The sequence below is a fragment of the Rhinopithecus bieti genome, unplaced genomic scaffold (assembly GCF_001698545.2).
Source record: "Rhinopithecus bieti isolate Rb0 unplaced genomic scaffold, ASM169854v2 scaffold_7884, whole genome shotgun sequence".
NCBI classification, from domain to species: Eukaryota; Metazoa; Chordata; class Mammalia; order Primates; family Cercopithecidae; genus Rhinopithecus; species Rhinopithecus bieti.
This window is the reverse complement of record NW_016806331.1, coordinates 1137812-1156945: the sequence shown is the minus strand read 5'-3', so window position 1 is coordinate 1156945 and position 19134 is coordinate 1137812. Positions and strand designations below refer to the sequence as shown.

General features: G+C 49.3%; 1 protein-coding gene across 11 annotated transcripts in view; it reads left to right on the top strand.

The window, feature by feature from the left end:
• HDAC4 (histone deacetylase 4) overlaps window positions 1-15706 on the top strand; it is a 356361-nt gene extending 340655 nt beyond the window's left edge. For all 11 annotated transcript variants that reach the window (XM_017875573.1, XM_017875571.1, XM_017875572.1 and 8 more), the window contains 3 exons: window positions 9054-9138; window positions 10265-10406; window positions 10745-15706. In XM_017875573.1, the coding sequence (XP_017731062.1) occupies window positions 9054-9138; window positions 10265-10406; window positions 10745-10784 (267 nt within the window). In that variant the 3' untranslated portion in view covers window positions 10785-15706. The remainder of the gene's footprint in view (window positions 1-9053; window positions 9139-10264; window positions 10407-10744) is intronic.
• Window positions 15707-19134: the final 3428 nt, after the last annotated feature.

The following is a 19134-nucleotide window of genomic DNA, read 5'->3' as shown; positions in this document are numbered from 1 at the left end:
GCGCTGAGCCTTGGCTCACCCAAAGGCTGCCACGGGGCCTGGACCCAGACTTGGGAAGCCAGGAAGCTGGTGGTCAGGGAAGTGAGCACTGGCCAGCAGTCTCCCAGACAGGAGGAAGGTTCGGTGGCTTGAGGAAGTAGAGGATGCCAAGGGCAGGGTGACCTTGGGGGTCAGTGAGAGCCCAGAGGTTCAGGCACCTCACGGGAGGACAGTTGGGCTCTCACAGAGGGCGTGGGGGAGGCTGGACTGGCCAAACCAAGAGCACGAGGCAAAGGGTCCGGGCCTGAGGTGGTCTCTTGGGCCCCACTGAAACCCCTGGATCTTCTGAGGGGTGGGCACATATGTCCCCTTGCACAGCTCCACTGACAGCTGACAGTGCTGCCTTAAAGACTGCAGGACCACGGCCTGGCCTGGGAGGATGGGAACGGTACCATGACCCACTACAGAGCAAGACCCCTGGGTGCGTGACCCCGGGCACAGCAGACCTGGCGAATGTGAGACCCCCTGGGTGCCAAACCCCAAGTGCACAAGACTTAGCCAGGGGAGCGACAGCAGGCGATGGCCAAGGGCAGGGCCTTGAGGGGGAGGCTCAGGACCTTGCATAGCCAAAGGGAACCCCATGGGACCTGCAGCCTAGGCCATCAGAGTGCCAGCCAGAGGGGTGCCAAGAGGGGACATGGGCAGTGGCTGCAGGTACCAGGACATGCCCTTCCTTCTCCTGGCTGCCTTTGCTGGTCAGGGATGGTGTTCACATTAACATAAATCACAAGTAGATCAAAGATCCAGGTGGCATCCCTGCAGCGGGCAAGCTGGCCAGCGACAGGCTGGATAAAATACCAGGCTGCTGTTTAAAACGTCCAAAGCACTTTACAGATGCTTTCTTCACATTAAACAGTCTTTTCCCCCTTTTTGCTCCAGTTAAAAGGCAACTGACGTATATATTCTACCATCCCGAAGCCTTATGGTGCTTCTGGCTAGTTATTTTAAATAACAATAGGGAACTTCGCTTTCAGCCACGGCCTGTTCTTGCTTCCTGATGCGCGTTTGGTCTTCTAACAAGAAAATATTCTTTTACTTAAACACATCAGAAAGCAGGAAGCACTCATTTTATCAAGGTCTCTTTAAAAGTCTCTTTAATGCACAAGAGTTGGCCCAGGCCCCGCTCCTCTGCCCGGCGGCCTTTGATGAAGGTTGATATACAGTGTGCCGGGCAATCTGGCACACACAGGCGGGGCCGCCAGCTGTGACGGCAGTGGCCTGCAGGGATGCTGCTGCAGCAGAAGTGGCTGAGTTATAGGGTGTGCAGGACAGGAAGCGCAGAGGGGCCTCGGTGTCCCTGCTCCCTATCAGAGTGACCCCTCTGTCTTCAGCGCGCACATCTGGAGGCCGGTGCTGCTCCCAGCAACCATTTTATTTAATAGTTTCCATGTTCAGTTTTCTGCAACCGCCAGTGACCACGGATAGTGAAAAGTCCCTACGAGTGTCGCATGTTGCAGTGTAGACGGGCCATGGAGTCGTGTGGGCGCAGCACCGAGTCGGGCCTCCAGCCAACTTCCATCGAAGACCCTGCACCCGACGGCCACGGGGATCTGTGTGGCCCAGGCCCGTGCCCCCGGGAGGTTGGGGAAGGACCATCTCTCCTGTCTGAGACCATGCCCCAGGCAGGTTTTTGCTTGGGCCAATTTTCTACTTTAGTCATGGGGATTTCAGGGTTAAAATGCCACCATCTCATTTAACCCACTCCAGGATTCGTGGAGGACGTTCGTGGAGCAGGAGGGGGTGTTGTGTGGAAAAGGTTTTCCCCCAGAGGTTAGCTCATTAGTTATGTCCTGATGCTTTGTGAAAGGTGTGGACCTGAAGCAGCTCGAACAGTAACAAAAACCCAGTATATGTGAGGGACTGAGTTGGATCCACCTGAGATCTGCCTGCTGCCTCCAGCCACTCCTCCTCATCACACTCACACCCCACATGGGCACCCTCTTGTACACACACACCACACATGCGCACACACACGTACCACAGTCTCACGCACCACACACACATCCTCACACGCACACCACACAAGCACCACAGTCACACATGCACACACCACACGCACTCCCTCTTGTGCACACACACACCGCACATATGCACACCCACAGGCACCACACAGTCTCATGTGCACACACCACACACGCACACCCTCTCATGCACACATACACACATATGCATACCCACACAGATGCCAGTCTCACATGTGCACACACACAGGTACCACACAGTCTCACGTGCACACACCACACGCGCATCTTCGCACACATGCCCACCACACATGCACACCCACACAAGCACTACAGTCACACGTGCACACACACGACATACACACCCTCTTGTGCATGCACACACCCGACACATGCACACACAGGCACCACAGTCTCACACCACATGCACCACACACGCATGCCCTCTTGTATATGCACAAACCACACATAGGCACACCCACACAAGCACCACAGTCTCACATATCTGCACACTCATACCCTCGTAAATGCACACAACACAGTCTCACACGTGCACACACAGGAACTACACGCAGTCTCACACCACACACGTGCACTCTTACCCCACAGGCTGCCACACACGCACATTCATACACATGAATGCTCACACACACACTCACACTCCCCCCATGCCAACAGCAAACGTTTTATCTGCGCGCAGCCACGTGTGGCACACACAGGATCCACATCATGTGTCCGGCTTGCTCCTCTTTCCATCTGGGCTGCCTAAGCCTTCCTGGCCAACTTTCAGCAAGGCGGAGCCCAGCCTTGTGGCCTTCAGAGTTCAAGGAGCTGTGGCCACATGCAGCGGGGCCGTCCCTCTGGGCCCCATTACCTGGGCGTTGGGATATGAGGGACATCTCAACGCTCCTCCTTCCTTGGGGCCCCCCCTCTGTAAAGGAGCCTGCGTGCATGCCGCACGGCCCGGACCGGGGCAGGTGTGGGCTGCTCCAGCTTTGCTTATGATAGAGTTGTGCTGAGCTTCCGGGCAAGTCCCCAGGACACTTAAGTGACCATGTCTCCGGTAAATGTCCAGGAGGGGAAGTGACGGGCCCAGGATGTGTTTGTTCACCTTTAGGAGATAACATGAAGAGGCTTTTTAAGGGTTGAAACTGCCTTCAGCAGTGGCGTGACCAGACCTCAGCAGCACTTGGCATTGTTGCCCTTGACCTTTGCCAGCTGGACGGGGGTAAAACGGGCCCCCCTGCAGGGCTCCAGGTCCCTCATGACCACCACAGCTGGGCAGCCCGGCATCTGCCTATTGGCCACTTGGGCTCTCCCTTCTTGTGAAGTTCATGTCTTTTGCCTGTTTTTCTATTGGATTTTTTCCCTATTTGTTCCCAGTGGGGTGAATTAGACAGATGGACAGAGAGAGGGAAGGAGAGAGGGAGGGAGGGAGCGGTGGTGTGAAGCAGGTTCTCCGCACATTGGTGACCAGCTTTTCTGAGTCCAGGGGGACAGAACACCCACACACACGTTCTGTGCAGCGGATTTACTGCTTACAGACAGGCAGCAGATGATGGCAGAAGACCAGGGCACCGTGAGCCGGTCCCCCAAGGCTTGGAAAATGCCCCAGTGGATGGAGTCCTGTCTGCACGCTCCTCTAGGAAACAGCCTGTCCTGAATTTTGTACCCCGAGTGCCGTGTGACACACTGAGCTGAAGCACTGAAGGGTGGCCTGTTTCCACTGGTGGAGGACTGAGACAGAGCCAGGCTGGCCGGCCCGTGTCCTCCGCATCTCAGGCTGTGTTCCCCAGCACAGTCCACAGTCACTCTCGAGAACTATGAGTGTGAGGGACCTGGGTGGGTCCAAGGCCCTCTGGAGAGCTGTCCTGCAGGCTGGTGGGTGGGTCCAAGGCCCCCTGGAGAACTGTCCTGCAGGCTGGTGGGTGGGTCCAAGGCTCCCCGGAGAACTGTCCTGCAGGCAGGTGGTTGAATCCAAGGCCCCCCGGAGAACTGTCCCACAGGCTAGTGGTTGAGTCCAAGGCCCTCTGGAGAACTGTCCTGCAGGCTGGTGGGTGAGTCCAAGGCCTCCCGGAGAACTGTCCTCCAGACAGGTGGGTGATAGCTGGGTCTGTACGAGTGTTCTCCTCCCTGTCCTCTGGAGGAGTGGAGGTAGGATCAGAGTAATCTGTTCCTTGACTGGGAAGACTCTCCTAGGCCACAGGTTTACTTTGGGTGAAAATTTTAAATTACAGATTCAGTGACTTTAATAGGTCCATGTAAGTTTCCTATTCCTTCTTAATTTTGAGAAATTACATTTTACCAGAAATGTCTCCATTTCAACCAAAATTTCTTCAGATTTCTTGGCAAGAGTTAAGTGTCCCCAGTTTCCTGCCTTTTACATCTCTGCTCTACCTGCAGCCGGGGCCCCCTTTCATCCCTGGGGTCGTCCCTGTGTGCCCCCGAACTTGGGTTTCCTCCGTCAGTCCTGCCGGATACGGAGCTTGTCAGTTCAATCAGGCACTTCCGCGAATCCATTTTCAGCTGCAGCATCCTTTTTTCTTCTCAGAATTTATTTGTCTGCTTTGCCGTCTATTTTCTTTACTTCTTGTTTTAGGACCACTGTGTTCTCTTGCTAACTTCTTACACTGAATATTTAGTTTCAGTCTTTCCTGATATGTGCAGTTAGGGCTGTAAATGGCTCCAGCATGGCATTCAGCCACTTCTCACGTCATGATAGGTAGCGCTTTTCATTAGTTTTTAGTTCTCAGCATTTCCTGATTTCTATTATGAGTTCTTCTTTGAGCCATGAGTTGATGTTTTCTAATTTCCAAACATAAGGACTCATGGTTCTCTTTTTGCTATCAATTTCTAACAAATTGCACTGTGGTAAGAAAAGGAAGTGTGGTTGGCATTTACTTTTTTGTGGAGACTTGCTTTACGGGCCAGTGCGTGGTCAGCCTACGGAGACATTCCACATGTGTTTGGGATAATGTGTCTTCTCCGTCTGTTTCACAGAGTTCTGTTTGTGTTCATTAAACAGAGCTTGCTAATTGTATTGTTCAAGTTTTGGTTTTCCTGACTGACGATTGTCTGCTGGATCTGAGAAAGACATGACGAAGTCTCCCTTGTCTTCTTTCCATTACACCTTTTTAGACGTTTTAAAGCTGCTTTACTAAATACAGACATTTAACATCATTTTGCCCTTTTGTGGTGAATTGAAGTTTTATCACAGTAACCTTCTGTGTATCCAGTAATGGCCTTTCCCTTACATCTTTTGTGCCAGATATTGGAGCTGTGACCCCAGCTGCCTTTCGGTCAGGTTTGCCTGCCTAGCATCAGTTTTCCTGTGTGACTTTCAGCCTTCCCCTGACGTTTCAGATGTGTCTCCTATAAACAGCAAAAGCCTGGGCAGTATGTTATTTTCATGTCCTGTCCAGTGGTCCGTGCTTTAAGTGGAAACGTGGGTCATTTGCTGTTAGTTTGATCCCTTTTTTCAGATGCCTTTGTACCATCTTACTTTACTCTTTGTTTGTCCCCATTTCCTGGAGCTCTTTCCTTTTTCTCTTTTCTCACCTTCTCTTGGGGTAATTGAGGGTTTCCTGCATTCCATTTTTTCCTCTACTGAGTCCAAAGATATGCAACCTATTTTCTTGTTTTTCATTCATCATTTTCAACAATTGGAGCATGTATTCTCAACACAGTCAGCATCCTGACTCCCGCCTCTGTGCAAACCAAAGCCGGGACTGGGCCAGCCCCGATTAGGGTGCTAGGGTGCCACGGTGCCACAGTAGACACAGAGCACCCAGGTGGATCTCCTTCCACTGCAAAACTACTTGTTTATCAGACATGGAAATTGAACCAGGGCCGTGAGTGGTTTTGTTTGTTTTTGTTTTACTAAATCCGGCAGCCCTAGCTCCAGTGGCCCATCCCAGGTTATATCACTGATGGTATTTCATTTCCTGCTTTCTTTTGTTTGATTTCACTGATAAGACACCATTATTATTGCTCTGTGTCATCCTCTTCATCCAGGCTCCCTCTCCTGCAGTTACATCATTTTCTTGGCTCATCTTTCCTTCTCATTTCTCACACTGTCTTCGAGGATTATTTTCATACAGCCTTAAGTGTAATACAGCCACTAGCGTGTCCCTTGGGAAAACACTCATGTGGTCAACTTCCCCAGCTCATGCTTGTGAGGAGGAAGTTCTTTATCTCACCCTTGTTCTTGGATGATAGTTTCACTGGATAAACAATTCTGGGTTGACAAGGATTTGCTCTTGACACATTGAAGATCTTCAGCCACTGTCTGCTTGTCTCCGTTGCTGTTAGGGAGTTGGTGTGTGGCTAATGGCTACTCCTTTGAAGATTCTGTTTTCTCTAGCAGCTTTTATAATTTTCTTCTTGCTTTTGATGTTCTGCAGTTTTACTCTGATATGACTAGGTGTGCACTTCTGGTTTTTATTTTTTCCCCCTGCTTGGGTCTCAGATCTTCCACGTTAGGTTCATAAATTTCTGGTTGTTTCATCATACAGAAATGTCATTTATTTTTAATACATACTCAGCATATTTACTTTTTATAATTTATAACTGATAATTTCAATAACTGCAGTCTTTAAGGATCTAATCAACATTCTTAATAAACTGAATTTTTAGATAGTTTAAGATTTACAGAAACATTGTAGAGATCATGTACAAGTTCCTCATATCCCCCTCAGAAAACGTCTTCTACTGCGAACATCTTACCTCGATACGAGTCATTCGTCACAACTTAGAAACCAATGCTGGTCCGTGACTGTTAACTCCAGAGTGTATTCGATGTCACCAGCTTGACCGCAACTGCCCCTTTTCTATTCTAGGGTCCTGTCCGGGATCACACATCACATTTAATCGTATCGTGTCTTTTGTCTCAGTCTTCCATGGTTTTTCAAGGAGCACTGGCCAGGGATTTTGCACGCTGTCCCTCAGTTTGTGCTTGAGTTTTTTATCCTGGTTCTGTGCTTTGGGGAGGAAGATCACAGAATCAAAATGCCGTTTGCCTGTCGGATGTGCTGCCAACACGGCTCACTGACCTTGATCATTTGCTGAGAGTGATATTTGCTGGGTCCTTCCACCATTGGGTTACACTTTTACTGCCTTTCCAAATGTATTCTTTGGGAGAAAGTCACACTCAGCACAGCGCACACTCGGGGACAGAGTTGGGGAGGCCTTAAGCTCCATCTCCTGGAGAGGGGAGTAGGTACGTGCGTTATTTGAAATGCTCAAGGACTTGTCTCTGCTCCCTGTGTATTTATTTAGTTATTTGTTCTTATCCCGGTGAACTCCTGGGTATCTGTCTTACACTTTGGGTCATGCTTCAATACCGAGGTGTTTATTTTGCTGCTCAGCTGGTTCCTGCTCTGGCCCTGGGACACCTTTCAGACTGGCCCTGCGTGTCCTGTGATGGACCCGTCCCTTGACCTTCAGGCATGTCCTGATTTCCCAGCTCCACAAGGTGCTCCAGGCTCTCCTTGTATTTTCCCTGCCCCAGCCTTGAACTGAGCCGTTCTCCAAGGAGCCCACTTCCCTTCACTGGAGAATGGGATTGTGACCCTCACTCGTCTCTGCTGACCCAGGCTCGTGCTGGCTCGCTTCTGTGTTGTTTGGGGTTTTTGTGTTTGGGAACTCCTGCTTCCTGGAAGTTAACCGGCTGCACTCATTTGCAGCCTGCTGTGGGGATGTGTACCTCCAGAGAGGCCCTGCGGTGGTTTCTGCCTGGCGCCCTGGCCTGGCGGAGCTGACACTGTCGATAGTAGCTGTCCACTCACAGTGTCTAGAACCAGGCAAATTCTCAGGGCTACTTTGTCTTTTCACCTCTACCCAGAAGCCAGAGTTAAAACCCAAACGCTCCTTCCGATGGCCTCTGTGGGACAAGTTGTTGTGTGTCTGTCCTCGCTCACCCATCCTTTCCTGACAGTGGTCTTTCCAGCCCCAGCCTGCACAGCCCAGGGCTGGCTCCAGGACACCTGGGGACATGGGTGCTCTGGCCTCCTGGATCAGGTCCAGCTTTGTTCCAGACCCAGCAGGTTTTCCCTGGTTTTGTGGGCTTTTCCAGTTATTTAAAGGCTCTTGAACTGTTGTATTTCTATATTTTTATAATCTATTTCAATCAACCTTTTTTTAAATTTTTATTTTGAGACAGGGTCTCACTCTGTTGCCCAGACAAGAGTGCTGTGGCACAATCTCGGCTCACTGCAGCCTCTGCCTCCCAGATTCAAGGGATTCTCATGCCTCAGCCTCCCGAGTAGTTGGGACTACAGGCGCACACCACCACACCTGGCTAAGTTTTGTATTTTTAGTACAGACGGAGTTTCACCACGTTGCCCAGGCTGGTCTGGAACTCCTGACCTCAAGTGATCCACCTGCCTTGGCCTCCCAAAGTACTGGGATTACAGGCATGAGCCACCACGCCTGGCCAGTCAACTATTTTTAATTGTTGTATTGCAAATGCTTTGCCCTGTTGCCCTGTCATTTACCTATAAACTTCTTCCCTGCTTTTACCTGCTGCCAGTACTTAGGGAAAAACTTGGTGTGAAGGATTCCCTCTGAGAGATCTGACTTCTTCTTCCATTTCATCTCCCCCAACCCCACCTTCCACTGCCCTGAAAGAAAACCAAGATCAGGGGATATTCAAACATTTTTATTTTTTAATAAAAGACAAGGAAAAGGAAAGTGATGAAGCAAGCATCCCTCCCCCTAACGTAACCCCATGGCATCGATGGCGGATACCAAGCTCACGTGCTGGTGCCAGCCCACTCCTGGGGACCATCTTTCTTCCTGCTACTTGTAGGAACCCACAAATATACCTTATAGTGCCCTAAAAAAATACCTACATAAATCCACTTTTACAAAAAAGTTATATAATAAATACCACAGCACGTTTGACTTTTTAAAGTTATTTTTTTCTACTCTGTGGGCAAATGCAGCCCACAAGGGACTCTGTGCTCAGGAAACAGTTGCAGTCTCGGTACACCCCATCTAATGCACGTGTGGATTATATTGGCAGTCTTTATATTCTTATGTATTTTCTTCCAGCTTGATCCTCTCCCAGAAAAGGTTTTACAGCAAAGACCCAATGCAAACGCTGTCCGCTCCATGGAGAAAGTCATGGAAATCCACAGTAAGTTGCCTGGCCGGGTGCTCACAGGGGACACGCTCCTGGGAGCAGGACCCCACTGCCCCGCATCCCTATCCCCCTATACCCCCAGCTCCTCTCCATCCCACTGCCAGCTGCTTCCCCAGGGCTGCAGCAGGAGGCCTTGCTTTCAGCTACATTTCTTGAGCTGGTAGAGATTCACATTTAACTCCCACTGGATTTTCCCCGGCCTGCTGGGATGGTTCCATCAGCCCATTTTGTAGGTCTAGAGAATCAAGGCCCAGACAGTCTCAGTGTGAAGCCACTTGCTCTAGGTCCCCAGCTAGCAGTGGGAGCCATGGCTATGAACCTGTACCCTGGGGACTCCGGCCTCTTCCCTGGACCAGAGAAGCCCACGTCCTTAGATCAAAGAACCCTTGGCCCTGCAAAGAGGCAGGATATAGGCCCTCCGCCTTCTGGCACCGACCCTCAAGGAGTGGGTCCTGGGTGCAAGGGCGTGGCACACAGCCTGTCTCAGAGGCACCTCCCACACCCTGTCATTGTCGCAAGCCCAGCTTGTCTTGCCTTTGAGATGACTCAGATGGGTGACTGTCTACACAAGCAGGTGCAGTCCAGAGCTTGACTCTCCATTTCCCTGTGTGGGGGAGTCCTGGCCTCAGAGTCCTGAAGCTGACCCTGGACCAGGCCCAGCCCTCTACATACACCCGCTTGTACCTGATGCAGGACCCCTCCACCCCCAGCCTCTGTGAGGGCCCAGGCAGACGACCCCTCAGCCCCAGCAACAATCCACCAGCTCATCTTCTCCCAGAGATAGGAAGGCTCAACCCAGCAGGCTGGCAGCCCCCACTCCTGACCACCCAGGGCAGAAAGGAGCGTGGAAAGCCAGGCCCACAGGAGCCTCTGTCTGCTGTCCTAGGCAGGCCTGCTCCTGGAGGGACTCGAGCCACTCACAATGGGGAAACATTTCCAGAGATTCTCGGTCTTCACGAGTTTATAGCCATACAGTCTTCTGCTTCGTGTCTCTTCAAAGACGGGTGCTTTTAAAATCATAAGGGATCAATCTCGTTTGAGGCTCAGGGTCCCGCAGGACCCTCCCGGGCCACAGTGCATCCTGCTTAGTTACTGAGTGACCTTCCTCACCCCACCCCAGGCAAGTACTGGCGCTGCCTGCAGCGTGCAACCTCCACGGCAGGGCGTTCTCTGATCGAGGCTCAGACTTGCGAGAACGAAGAAGCCGAGACGGTCACCGCCATGGCCTCGCTGTCCGTGGGCGTGAAGCCCGCCGAAAAGAGGTGAGCACCTGCCTTGCCGCCCACCTGCCCTGCTGCCCACCTACAGGCTCACCCAGCCCCACTATGTCCAGGGACACTCTCTTCAGGGTCAGAACCTTTATGGCACGTGCCATGCCAAACAGACTAGAGACAGGCCGGCGTGGCCCCCTCCTTCTAGGGCCAAAGCCCCTTAGAGACGCATGAGGAGCGTTAGATACTGAACAGATGGACCCGGTGCCCCCGTGCCTGGGTAGGCTGGTGGGTAGGGCAGCGCACAGCCTTTAACCCACGTTCTGTTCTCTCCTCTCTGTGGTCCACCTGCCCCACGCCCCTGTCTCTTTCTTTTGCGGGATCCACAGACCAGACGAGGAGCCCATGGAAGAGGAGCCGCCCCTGTAGCACTCCCTCGAAGCTGCTGTTCTCTTGTCTGTCTGTCTCTGTCTTGAAGCTCAGCCAAGAAACTTTCCCGTGTCACGCCTGCGTCCCACCGTGGGGCTCTCTTGGAGCATCCAGGGACACCTGGCATACAACAGCCACGGGAAGCCTTTCTGCCACCCAGGCCCACAGGTCTCAAGACGCACATGCACACCTGGGCGTGGCAGCCTCACAGGGAACACGGGACAGACGCCGGCGACGCGCAGACACACAGACACGCGCAAGCCAAGCACACTCTGGTGGGGCCCGCGAGGCGCCGTGGAGGACGGAAGCCTGTGGCGACAGGCGGCCGAGCTGCCGAATTCAGTTGACACGAGGCACAGAAAACGAGTATCAAAGATCTAATAATACAAAACAAACTTGATTAAAACTGGTGCTTAAAGTTTGATTATTACCCACAACTCCACAGTCTCTGTGTAAACCACTCGACTCATCTTGTAGCTTATTTTTTTTTAAAGAGGACGTTTTCTACGGCTGTGGCCTGCCTCTGTGAACCATAGCGGTGTGCGGTGGGGGATCTGCACCCGGCCGGGGGGGGATGGAGTGACCTTTAAAGAAAACAAAACTGGACAGAAACAGGAATGTGAGCCTGGGGGAGCTGGCTTGAGTTTCTCAAAGCCATCGGAAGATGCGAGTTTGTGCCTTTTTTTTATTGCTCTGGTGGATTTTTGTGGCTGGGTTTTCTGAAGTCTGAGGAACAATGCCTTAAGAAAAAACAAACAGCAGGAATTGGTGGGACAGTTTCCTGTGGCCAGCCGAGTCTGGCAGTGCTGGCACCGCGAGCTGGCCTGACGCCCCAAGCACGGGCACCAGCCGTCATCTCCGGGGCCAGGGACTGCAGCCCGGTGGTCCCTGTTTTGCTTTATTGCTGTTTAAGAAAAATGGAGGTAGTTCCAAAAAAGTGGCAAATCCCGTTGGAGGTTTTGAAGTCCAACAAATTTTAAACGAATCCAAAGTGTTCTCTTCTCACACGTCACATAACGATTGAACATCTCCATCTGGTCGTGAAGCATGTGGTAGGCACACTTGCAGTGTTACGATCGGAATGCTTTTTATTAAAAGCAAGTAGCATGAAGTATTGCTTAAATTTTAGGTATAAATAAATATATATATGTATAATATATATTCCAATGTATTCCAAGCTAAGAAACTTGATTCTTATGAAATCTTGATAAAATATTTATAATGCATTTATAGAAAAAGTATATATATATATAAAATGAATGCAGATTGCTGAGGTCCCTGCAAATGGATGGCTTGTGAATTTGCTCTCAAGGTGCTTATGGAAAGGGATCCTGATTGAAATTCATGTATTTTCAAGCTCCAGATTGGCTCGATTTCAGATCGCCAACACATTCGCCACTGGGCAACTACCCTACAAGTTTGTACTTTCATTTTAATTATTTTCTAACAGAACCCCTCCCGTCTCCAAGCCTTCATGCACATATGTACCTAATGAGTTTTTATAGCAAAGAGTATAAATTTGCTGTTGATTTTGTATGAATTTTCACAAAAGATCCTGAATAAGCATTGTTTTATGAATTTTACATTTTCCTCACCATTTAGCAATTTTCTGAATGGTAATAATGTCTAAATCTTTTCCTTTCTGAATTCTTGCTTGTACATTTTTTTAACTTTCAAAGGTTTTAATTATTTTGTTTTATTTTTGTACAATGAGTTTTCTGCAGCATATGGAATTGTTGCCATCAGAGTTTATTTTCAGAAAGTGAGAGGAAGGACCGTAGGTCTTTTTGGAGTGACACCAATGATTGTGTCTTTCCTAGTCTGTCCTAGGAGCTGCATAAAGAAGCCCAGGGGTTCTTTTTCACCTTCAACACTAGTAGTAGTACGAGGGGTGGTGTATTTTTCCCCTCTGTGGCAAGGGCAGGGAGGGTCGCTTAGGATGCCCGGCCACCCTGGGAGGCTTGCCAGATGCCGGGGGCAGTCAGCATTAATGAAACTCATGTTTCAACTTCTCTGACCACATCGTCATGATAGAATTCTAACTTCAGTTTTCCAAAGACCTTTTAAGCATGTCAGCAATGCATGGGGCACACGTGGGGCTCTTTACCCATTTGGGTTTTTCCACTGCAGCCACATGGCCAGCCCTGGATTTGGGAGCCTGTGGCTGGAAGGAACCCAGGGACCCTTGTTGCCTGGTGAACCTGCAGGGAGGGTGTGACTTCCTGGCCAGGACAGCCAGTCTTTACTCTTTTTCTCTTCAACAGTAACTGACAGTCACGTTTTACTGGTAACTTATTTTCCAGCACATGAAGCCACCAGTTTCATTCCAAAGTGTATCGGGTTCAGACTTGTGGGCAGAAGTTCAGACACGCCGTGCTCAGGAGGGACCCAGAGCCGAGTTTCGGAGTTTGGTAAAGTTTACAGGGTAGCTTCTGAAATTAACTCAAACTTTTGACCAAATGAGTGCAGATTCTTGGATTCACTTGGTCATTGGGCTGCTGACCGTCAGCTCTGAGACAGTGGTTTGAGAGCAGGCAGAACGGTCTTGGGACTTGTTTGACTTTCCCCTCCCTAGTGGTCACTCTTTGCTCTGAAGCCCAGATTGGCAAGAGGAGCTGGTCCATTCCCCATTCATGGCACAGAGCAGTGGCAGGGCCCAGCTAGCCGGCTCTTCTGGCCTCCTTGGCCTCATTCTCTGCACAGCCCTCTGGGGATCCTACCACCTGCCCTCTCACCCCACCATGACTTATGGGGAAGAATGCATCATCTCACTTTTTTTTTTTTAAGCAGATGATGGGATAACATGGACTGCTTAGTGGCCAGGTTATCACTGGGGGGACTAAATTCTAATCTCATTTAAATGGAGACATCCTCTGTGCAAAGACCTGGCAGGGGGAGGCACGTTTCATCTGTCAGCTCACTCCAGCTTCACAAATGTGCTGAGAGCATTACTGTGTAGCCTTTTCTTCGAAGACACACTTGGCCCTTCTCCACAGCAAGTGTCCGGGCAGATGGCGGAGGATCTGCCTCGGCATCTGCAGGCAGGACCACATCAGGGAGGGTTTTTTCATGTGCTCTCCCTGTGGGTCCTTGGACCTTTAGCCTTTTTCTTCCTTTGCAAAGGCCTTGGGGGCACTGGCTGGGAGTCAGCAAGCGAGCACTTTATATCCCTTTGAGGGAAACCCCAATGACGCCACTGGGCCTCTTGGCGTCTGCCCTGCCCTCGCGGCTTCCTGCCGTGCTGCAGCGTGCCCATGCCCCACCAGCAGGCGGCTGTCCCGGAGGCCGTGGCCCGCTGGGACTGGCCGCCCCTCCCCAGCGTCCCAGGGCTCCGGTTCTGGAGGGCCACTTTGTCAAGGTGTTTCAGTTTTTCTTTACTTCTTTTGAAAATCTGTTTGCAAGGGGAAGGACCATTTCGTAACGGTCTGACACAGCAAGTTTGATTTTTGCAGCACTAGCAACGGACTTTGTTGTTTTTCTTTTTGATCAGAACATTCCTTCTTTACTGGTCACAGCCATGTGCTCATTCCATTCTTCTTTTTGTAGACTTTGGGCCCACATGTTTTATGGGCATTGATACATATATAAATATATAGATATAAATATATATGAATATATTTTTTTAAGTTTCCTACACCTGGAGGTTGCATGGACTGTACGACCGGCATGTCTTTATATTGTATACAGATTTTTGCACGCCAAACTCGGCAGCTTTGGGGAAGAAGAAAAATGCCTTTTTGTTCCCCTCTCATGACATTTGCAGATACAAAAGATGGAAATTTTCTGTAAAACAAAACCTTGAAGGAGATGGGGGGGAAGTTTGCGTCTTATTGAACTTATTCTTAAGAAATTGTACTTTTATTGTAAGAAAATAAAAGGACTACTTAAACATTTGTCATATTAAGAAAAAAAGTTTATCTAGCACTTGTGACATACCAATAATAGAGTTTATTGTATTTATGTGGAAACAGTGTTTTAGGGAAACTACTCAGAATTCAGAGTGGACTGCCTGTCTCTCTCTTGAGTTGATTTGGAGGAATTTTGTTCTGTTTTGTTTTGTTTGTCTCTTTTTATCTCCTTCCACGGGCCAGGCGAGCACCGCCCGCCCTCACTGGCCTTGTGACAGTTTATTCTGATTGAGAACTGGGCGGACTCGAAAGAGTCCCCTTTTCCGCACAGCTGTGTTGATTTTTTAATTACTTTTAGGTGATTTATGGCTAAGATTTCACTTTAAGCAGTCGTGAACTGTGTGAGCACTGTGGTTTAAAATTATACTTTGCATCGAAAGGAAACCATTTCTTCATTGTAACGAAGCCGAGCTTGTTCTTAGCTCGGCCTCACTTTGTCTCTGGCATTGATTAAAAGTCTCCTATTGAAAGAAAAGAAAGCGAACAGTTTTGTTTGTTTGGTTTTTTTGCTGTGTGTGCTCCATAGTGGAGGCGCTATTTTCCAATTGATGAGAATGACAAACATATATAATCTATCTATCTATCTATCTATCTATCTATCTATCTATCTATCTATCTATAAAGGGGGCTTGAACCTTACTCACCCAAGAGCTTCTTACGGAATGTGGTAGAAAACCAAGTTGTAATGACACTGTAACCTACTTGATGCCTGTTCGCGCCCGGCGTGAGCTCCGCCCTGGCCGTGGCCACCATTCGCCTCTGTAATTTAATCCGTTTCTCTTGGATTGTCTGGACGTGCCCGACGGTTCTTTCTTTTGCTCAGTGGAGTTGGAGGTTTTGTGTTTGGTTTTCTCATTCTTGTCTTGTTTTGTGTGGGTGGATTTTCACTGACCAATGATATCCTCTTCTGACGGTCAACTTCTTTCCACTTCACTGGAGTCCAGTATTCTGTACCACATCACGCAATGTGTTACTCTTGTGGTGTAAATAAAGACTGCGTTACTTGCCCTCCCAGCTCTGGTTTCTGCCCGTGCACTCTCTTCCTCATTGGCTCTCGCATGTCTGGGGCCCTGTGGGCCGAATGGCCAGTGCCCTGGGTCCCATCCAGATGGTTGCATGGGAATCACTGGACCCCATGGGGACGGCCCCTAGGCCCAGACCAGCGGCAGACCCGACCCCCTCTGCCTATATAATCAGGTCCCATAGGAGTGTCTTCATTTTAAATGTCCAGTAATTTAAATCTTTACATTATCTTCTCCCCCAAAACACTTACCAAGCCATGGTGAGCTGGAAATAATCTTGGAGAGAACAAGGCCAAAGAGAGAGGCCTAGGACCCACACTTAGCCACCTGCCCACAGCCGGGCAAACACACTTCTGAGACTGGAGTCCAAACACTAGCCACAGCTGCTGACCCTCAGCAGCGCCCCTTCCCAGGCTCCCGCATCCAGTGACTAATCAGTTGGGTGCGGAGCAGTGTAAGCACCAGGCCACCTTGGCCCAACTTATGACAACTCAAGACCTGCTGGCTTCCCGGAAGGTACCTGAGCCCCTCCCTAGGCTGATTGCCTTCCCTCCTCCCCTGTCACAGCTGCCAATCCAAGGACACTTTAACCACCTTGCACACCGAAGCCCACCCAGTCTGCTTCCCAGAAACCCAGCCCAGGCACCCAGGTTGCCCCTGAGCCCCCGAAAGACACCTCTGGAACAGAGGGCCCTGCTGGTCCCCAGGCACAGCCGTGTGGCAAGTGGGGTTCAGTCGGCCCCAATATAAGAAGAGGTACTTGGAGCCTGAAGCCACTGAGGCTGGAGTGGTTTTGTTATTGTTACTGATTCAATTGGCATGTTTACTGGTTATAGTATATTAGTTATCTATTGCTTGCAATAGATTCCCTCGAAATTTAACAGCTTCAAATAGCAGACATTTATTACCTTGGAGTTTCTGAAGGTCTGAGTCTGGGTACATCTCAGCAGGGTCCCTGTCTCATCTCCCCTGGGGGTCTAGTCAAATGCTCAGCCAGGGTTCCTCTGGGGGCCCAGCTGCAGGGGGACCAGACTGGGGGTTGGCCTCCAGGCACATCCCTGTGGCTGTGGGTGGCCACCTTCCCTGCCTGATGGGCCTCTCCACAGGGCCGCCTCGAGGCCTGGCCATCGGCGTCCCCCACGGCACGTGATCTAGGAGCAAGTGGAGGACGCACCAGGAGACACAGCCAGTCTTTTAAATAGCCTCATCTCCGTGGGCATAGAAACCAGTCCAGGAGGCCAGCCCACACTCATGGGTGAGGCTTTCTCTGCTCAAGGCCCAAGGACCCTCAGACTCAGATCCCGCTGCCCTTTCCTGGGTTCGTCCGTCTCACGTGCTAGAGTAGAGATTTGGAAACTGGTCCACTCCTCTAGCCCAAGAGATGAAGACATCATCGCTCCCCAGTAAACAGGTGGAATGAGGGGTTCCAAGGGGTTCCAGGGTTGTCTTCTCCGCCCATTTGTTTCATTCCTGGGGCTGTGAACTAGAAAGCTTTATCTATTTTGGGATGCTAATCCTTTATCCATCCTAAATGTATAGTATCTTCTGATCTTTAGATTCTCCTCTGTCTCTGAAAAAGTCAGACACATACAGAAGTGGGGGACTAGTTGAGGCCCTGTGTGCTCATCAACCTGCCTCAACAGCTGTAAACACCTTCCAAATGTGTTTAGTCTACCCCTCCTCACCCCAAACAGGACTGTTAGGAGGCAGAAGTAAATCCCAGGCGTCTTAGCATTTCATCTGTAAATATCTCCGTAGATTTCTCTCAAAGATCAAGACTGTTTTCTTAGACAACACAGCATCTTATCGCGCTGCCAAAGTGGGCAGTTTCATATCATGATCGTATTCAGCCAATGTTGAGATTTCCCCATTGTTTCAGATTGTCTTGGGTTTTTTTTCATTGTTGTTGTTGTTACTGTTGTTTTGTTTTCTTACAATGTATTTCCAGAAGAAATCCAGCCATTTATGCATTTGTACATCCACTGTGCCCTAGCCCTTTCCTCTGACAAGTGTAGGAGGCAGGTGGGCCTAGAGCACTGGCCAATTCAGGCTCACACCCCTAGCAGAAGCCCCTCAGAGGTGGGGCCCACCCTTCTTTGACGTGGCCACTGGGCCCATTATTTCATTGGGGGTTTGAAGGCGGTGATGCTTTCTTGCCATTCCATTTTCACAAATGAGATACTTAAATGCGTTCGCATTCACAACAAGCAAGCAACTGTCATATCAAGTCTCTAGGCCCAACCCCTTTGTTTAGAAAGAAGTAAACACGTAAAGGTTACAATTACAAATTGAAAAGAGTTTCCACTCAGTGTCCCATTGATTTGAGATCTTTTAGTCAATAATTTGTGGATGGTATTATTATTATTATTATTATTATTATTATTATTATTATTATTTTAGACAGAGTCTCACCCTGTCGCCCAGGCTGGAGTGCAATGGCACAGTCTCGGCTCACTGCGACCTCCGCCTCCTAGGTTCAAGTGATTCTCCTGCCTCAGCCTCACAAGTAGCTGGGATTACAGGTGCCCGCCACTATGCCCGGCTTTTTTGTATTTTTAGTAGAGACGGTATTCTACCATGTTGGCAAGGCTGGTCTCAAACTCCTTACCTCAGGTGATCTGCCCGTCTTGGCCCCCCAAAGTGCTGGGATTACAGGCATGAACCACTGCATCCAGCCGAGGATGGTAATATTATATGGTACTATATATATGAGACTTTAACATATATATATACTTATACTATATATATGAGACTTGAATAATATATGAGACTTGAAGTTTTATTTTTAAATGCACTTAAAATTTCTATTTAAAAGGAACTCCCTGGCCAATTAAACTGTTTTGTTGATTTGATTTCAAATGCAATAACATTTTATGTCTCTGATAGTGATGGAAAATAAATTCATATGAAAATGTGGGAAAAAAGAAGTGTGGCATTGTAATTCATGCAAGTCTTGGGATTTATGCACAAAAACTAAAATGCTGCAGTGTTCTCAGTTTCTTATGCTGCTTAAAAGTTTTTGTCTGATATCTGAGTGTACAAAAATTGGAAACTCAGGTTTGCAACTGAATTGTGCTATAATTTCAACACATATTGTCTTTTATATCAGACTCTCAGGAAGCACAGGTCATAATGCAGCTTAGGAGGACCCAGGAAGTGGTTCCACTTAAACTTTTGGGTGCAGTTTTAGGAAGTTGTATGTCCCTGAAATACTCTTAATTTCAATCTGGATTCAGTTGCTCTTTGAAGTCACACTGAATACCTAATGGGTACTTGGGGCCTCAGACTAATGTGTTATAATGTTGAAGTTATTAATAAAGCCCCTTTGGAAAGTAAACAACTCCCAGTAATGGGCAGTTAAATATATGACAAAATGACAGATGATGGCAAAGCTAATGTCTGCGTGGGTGACACACATCT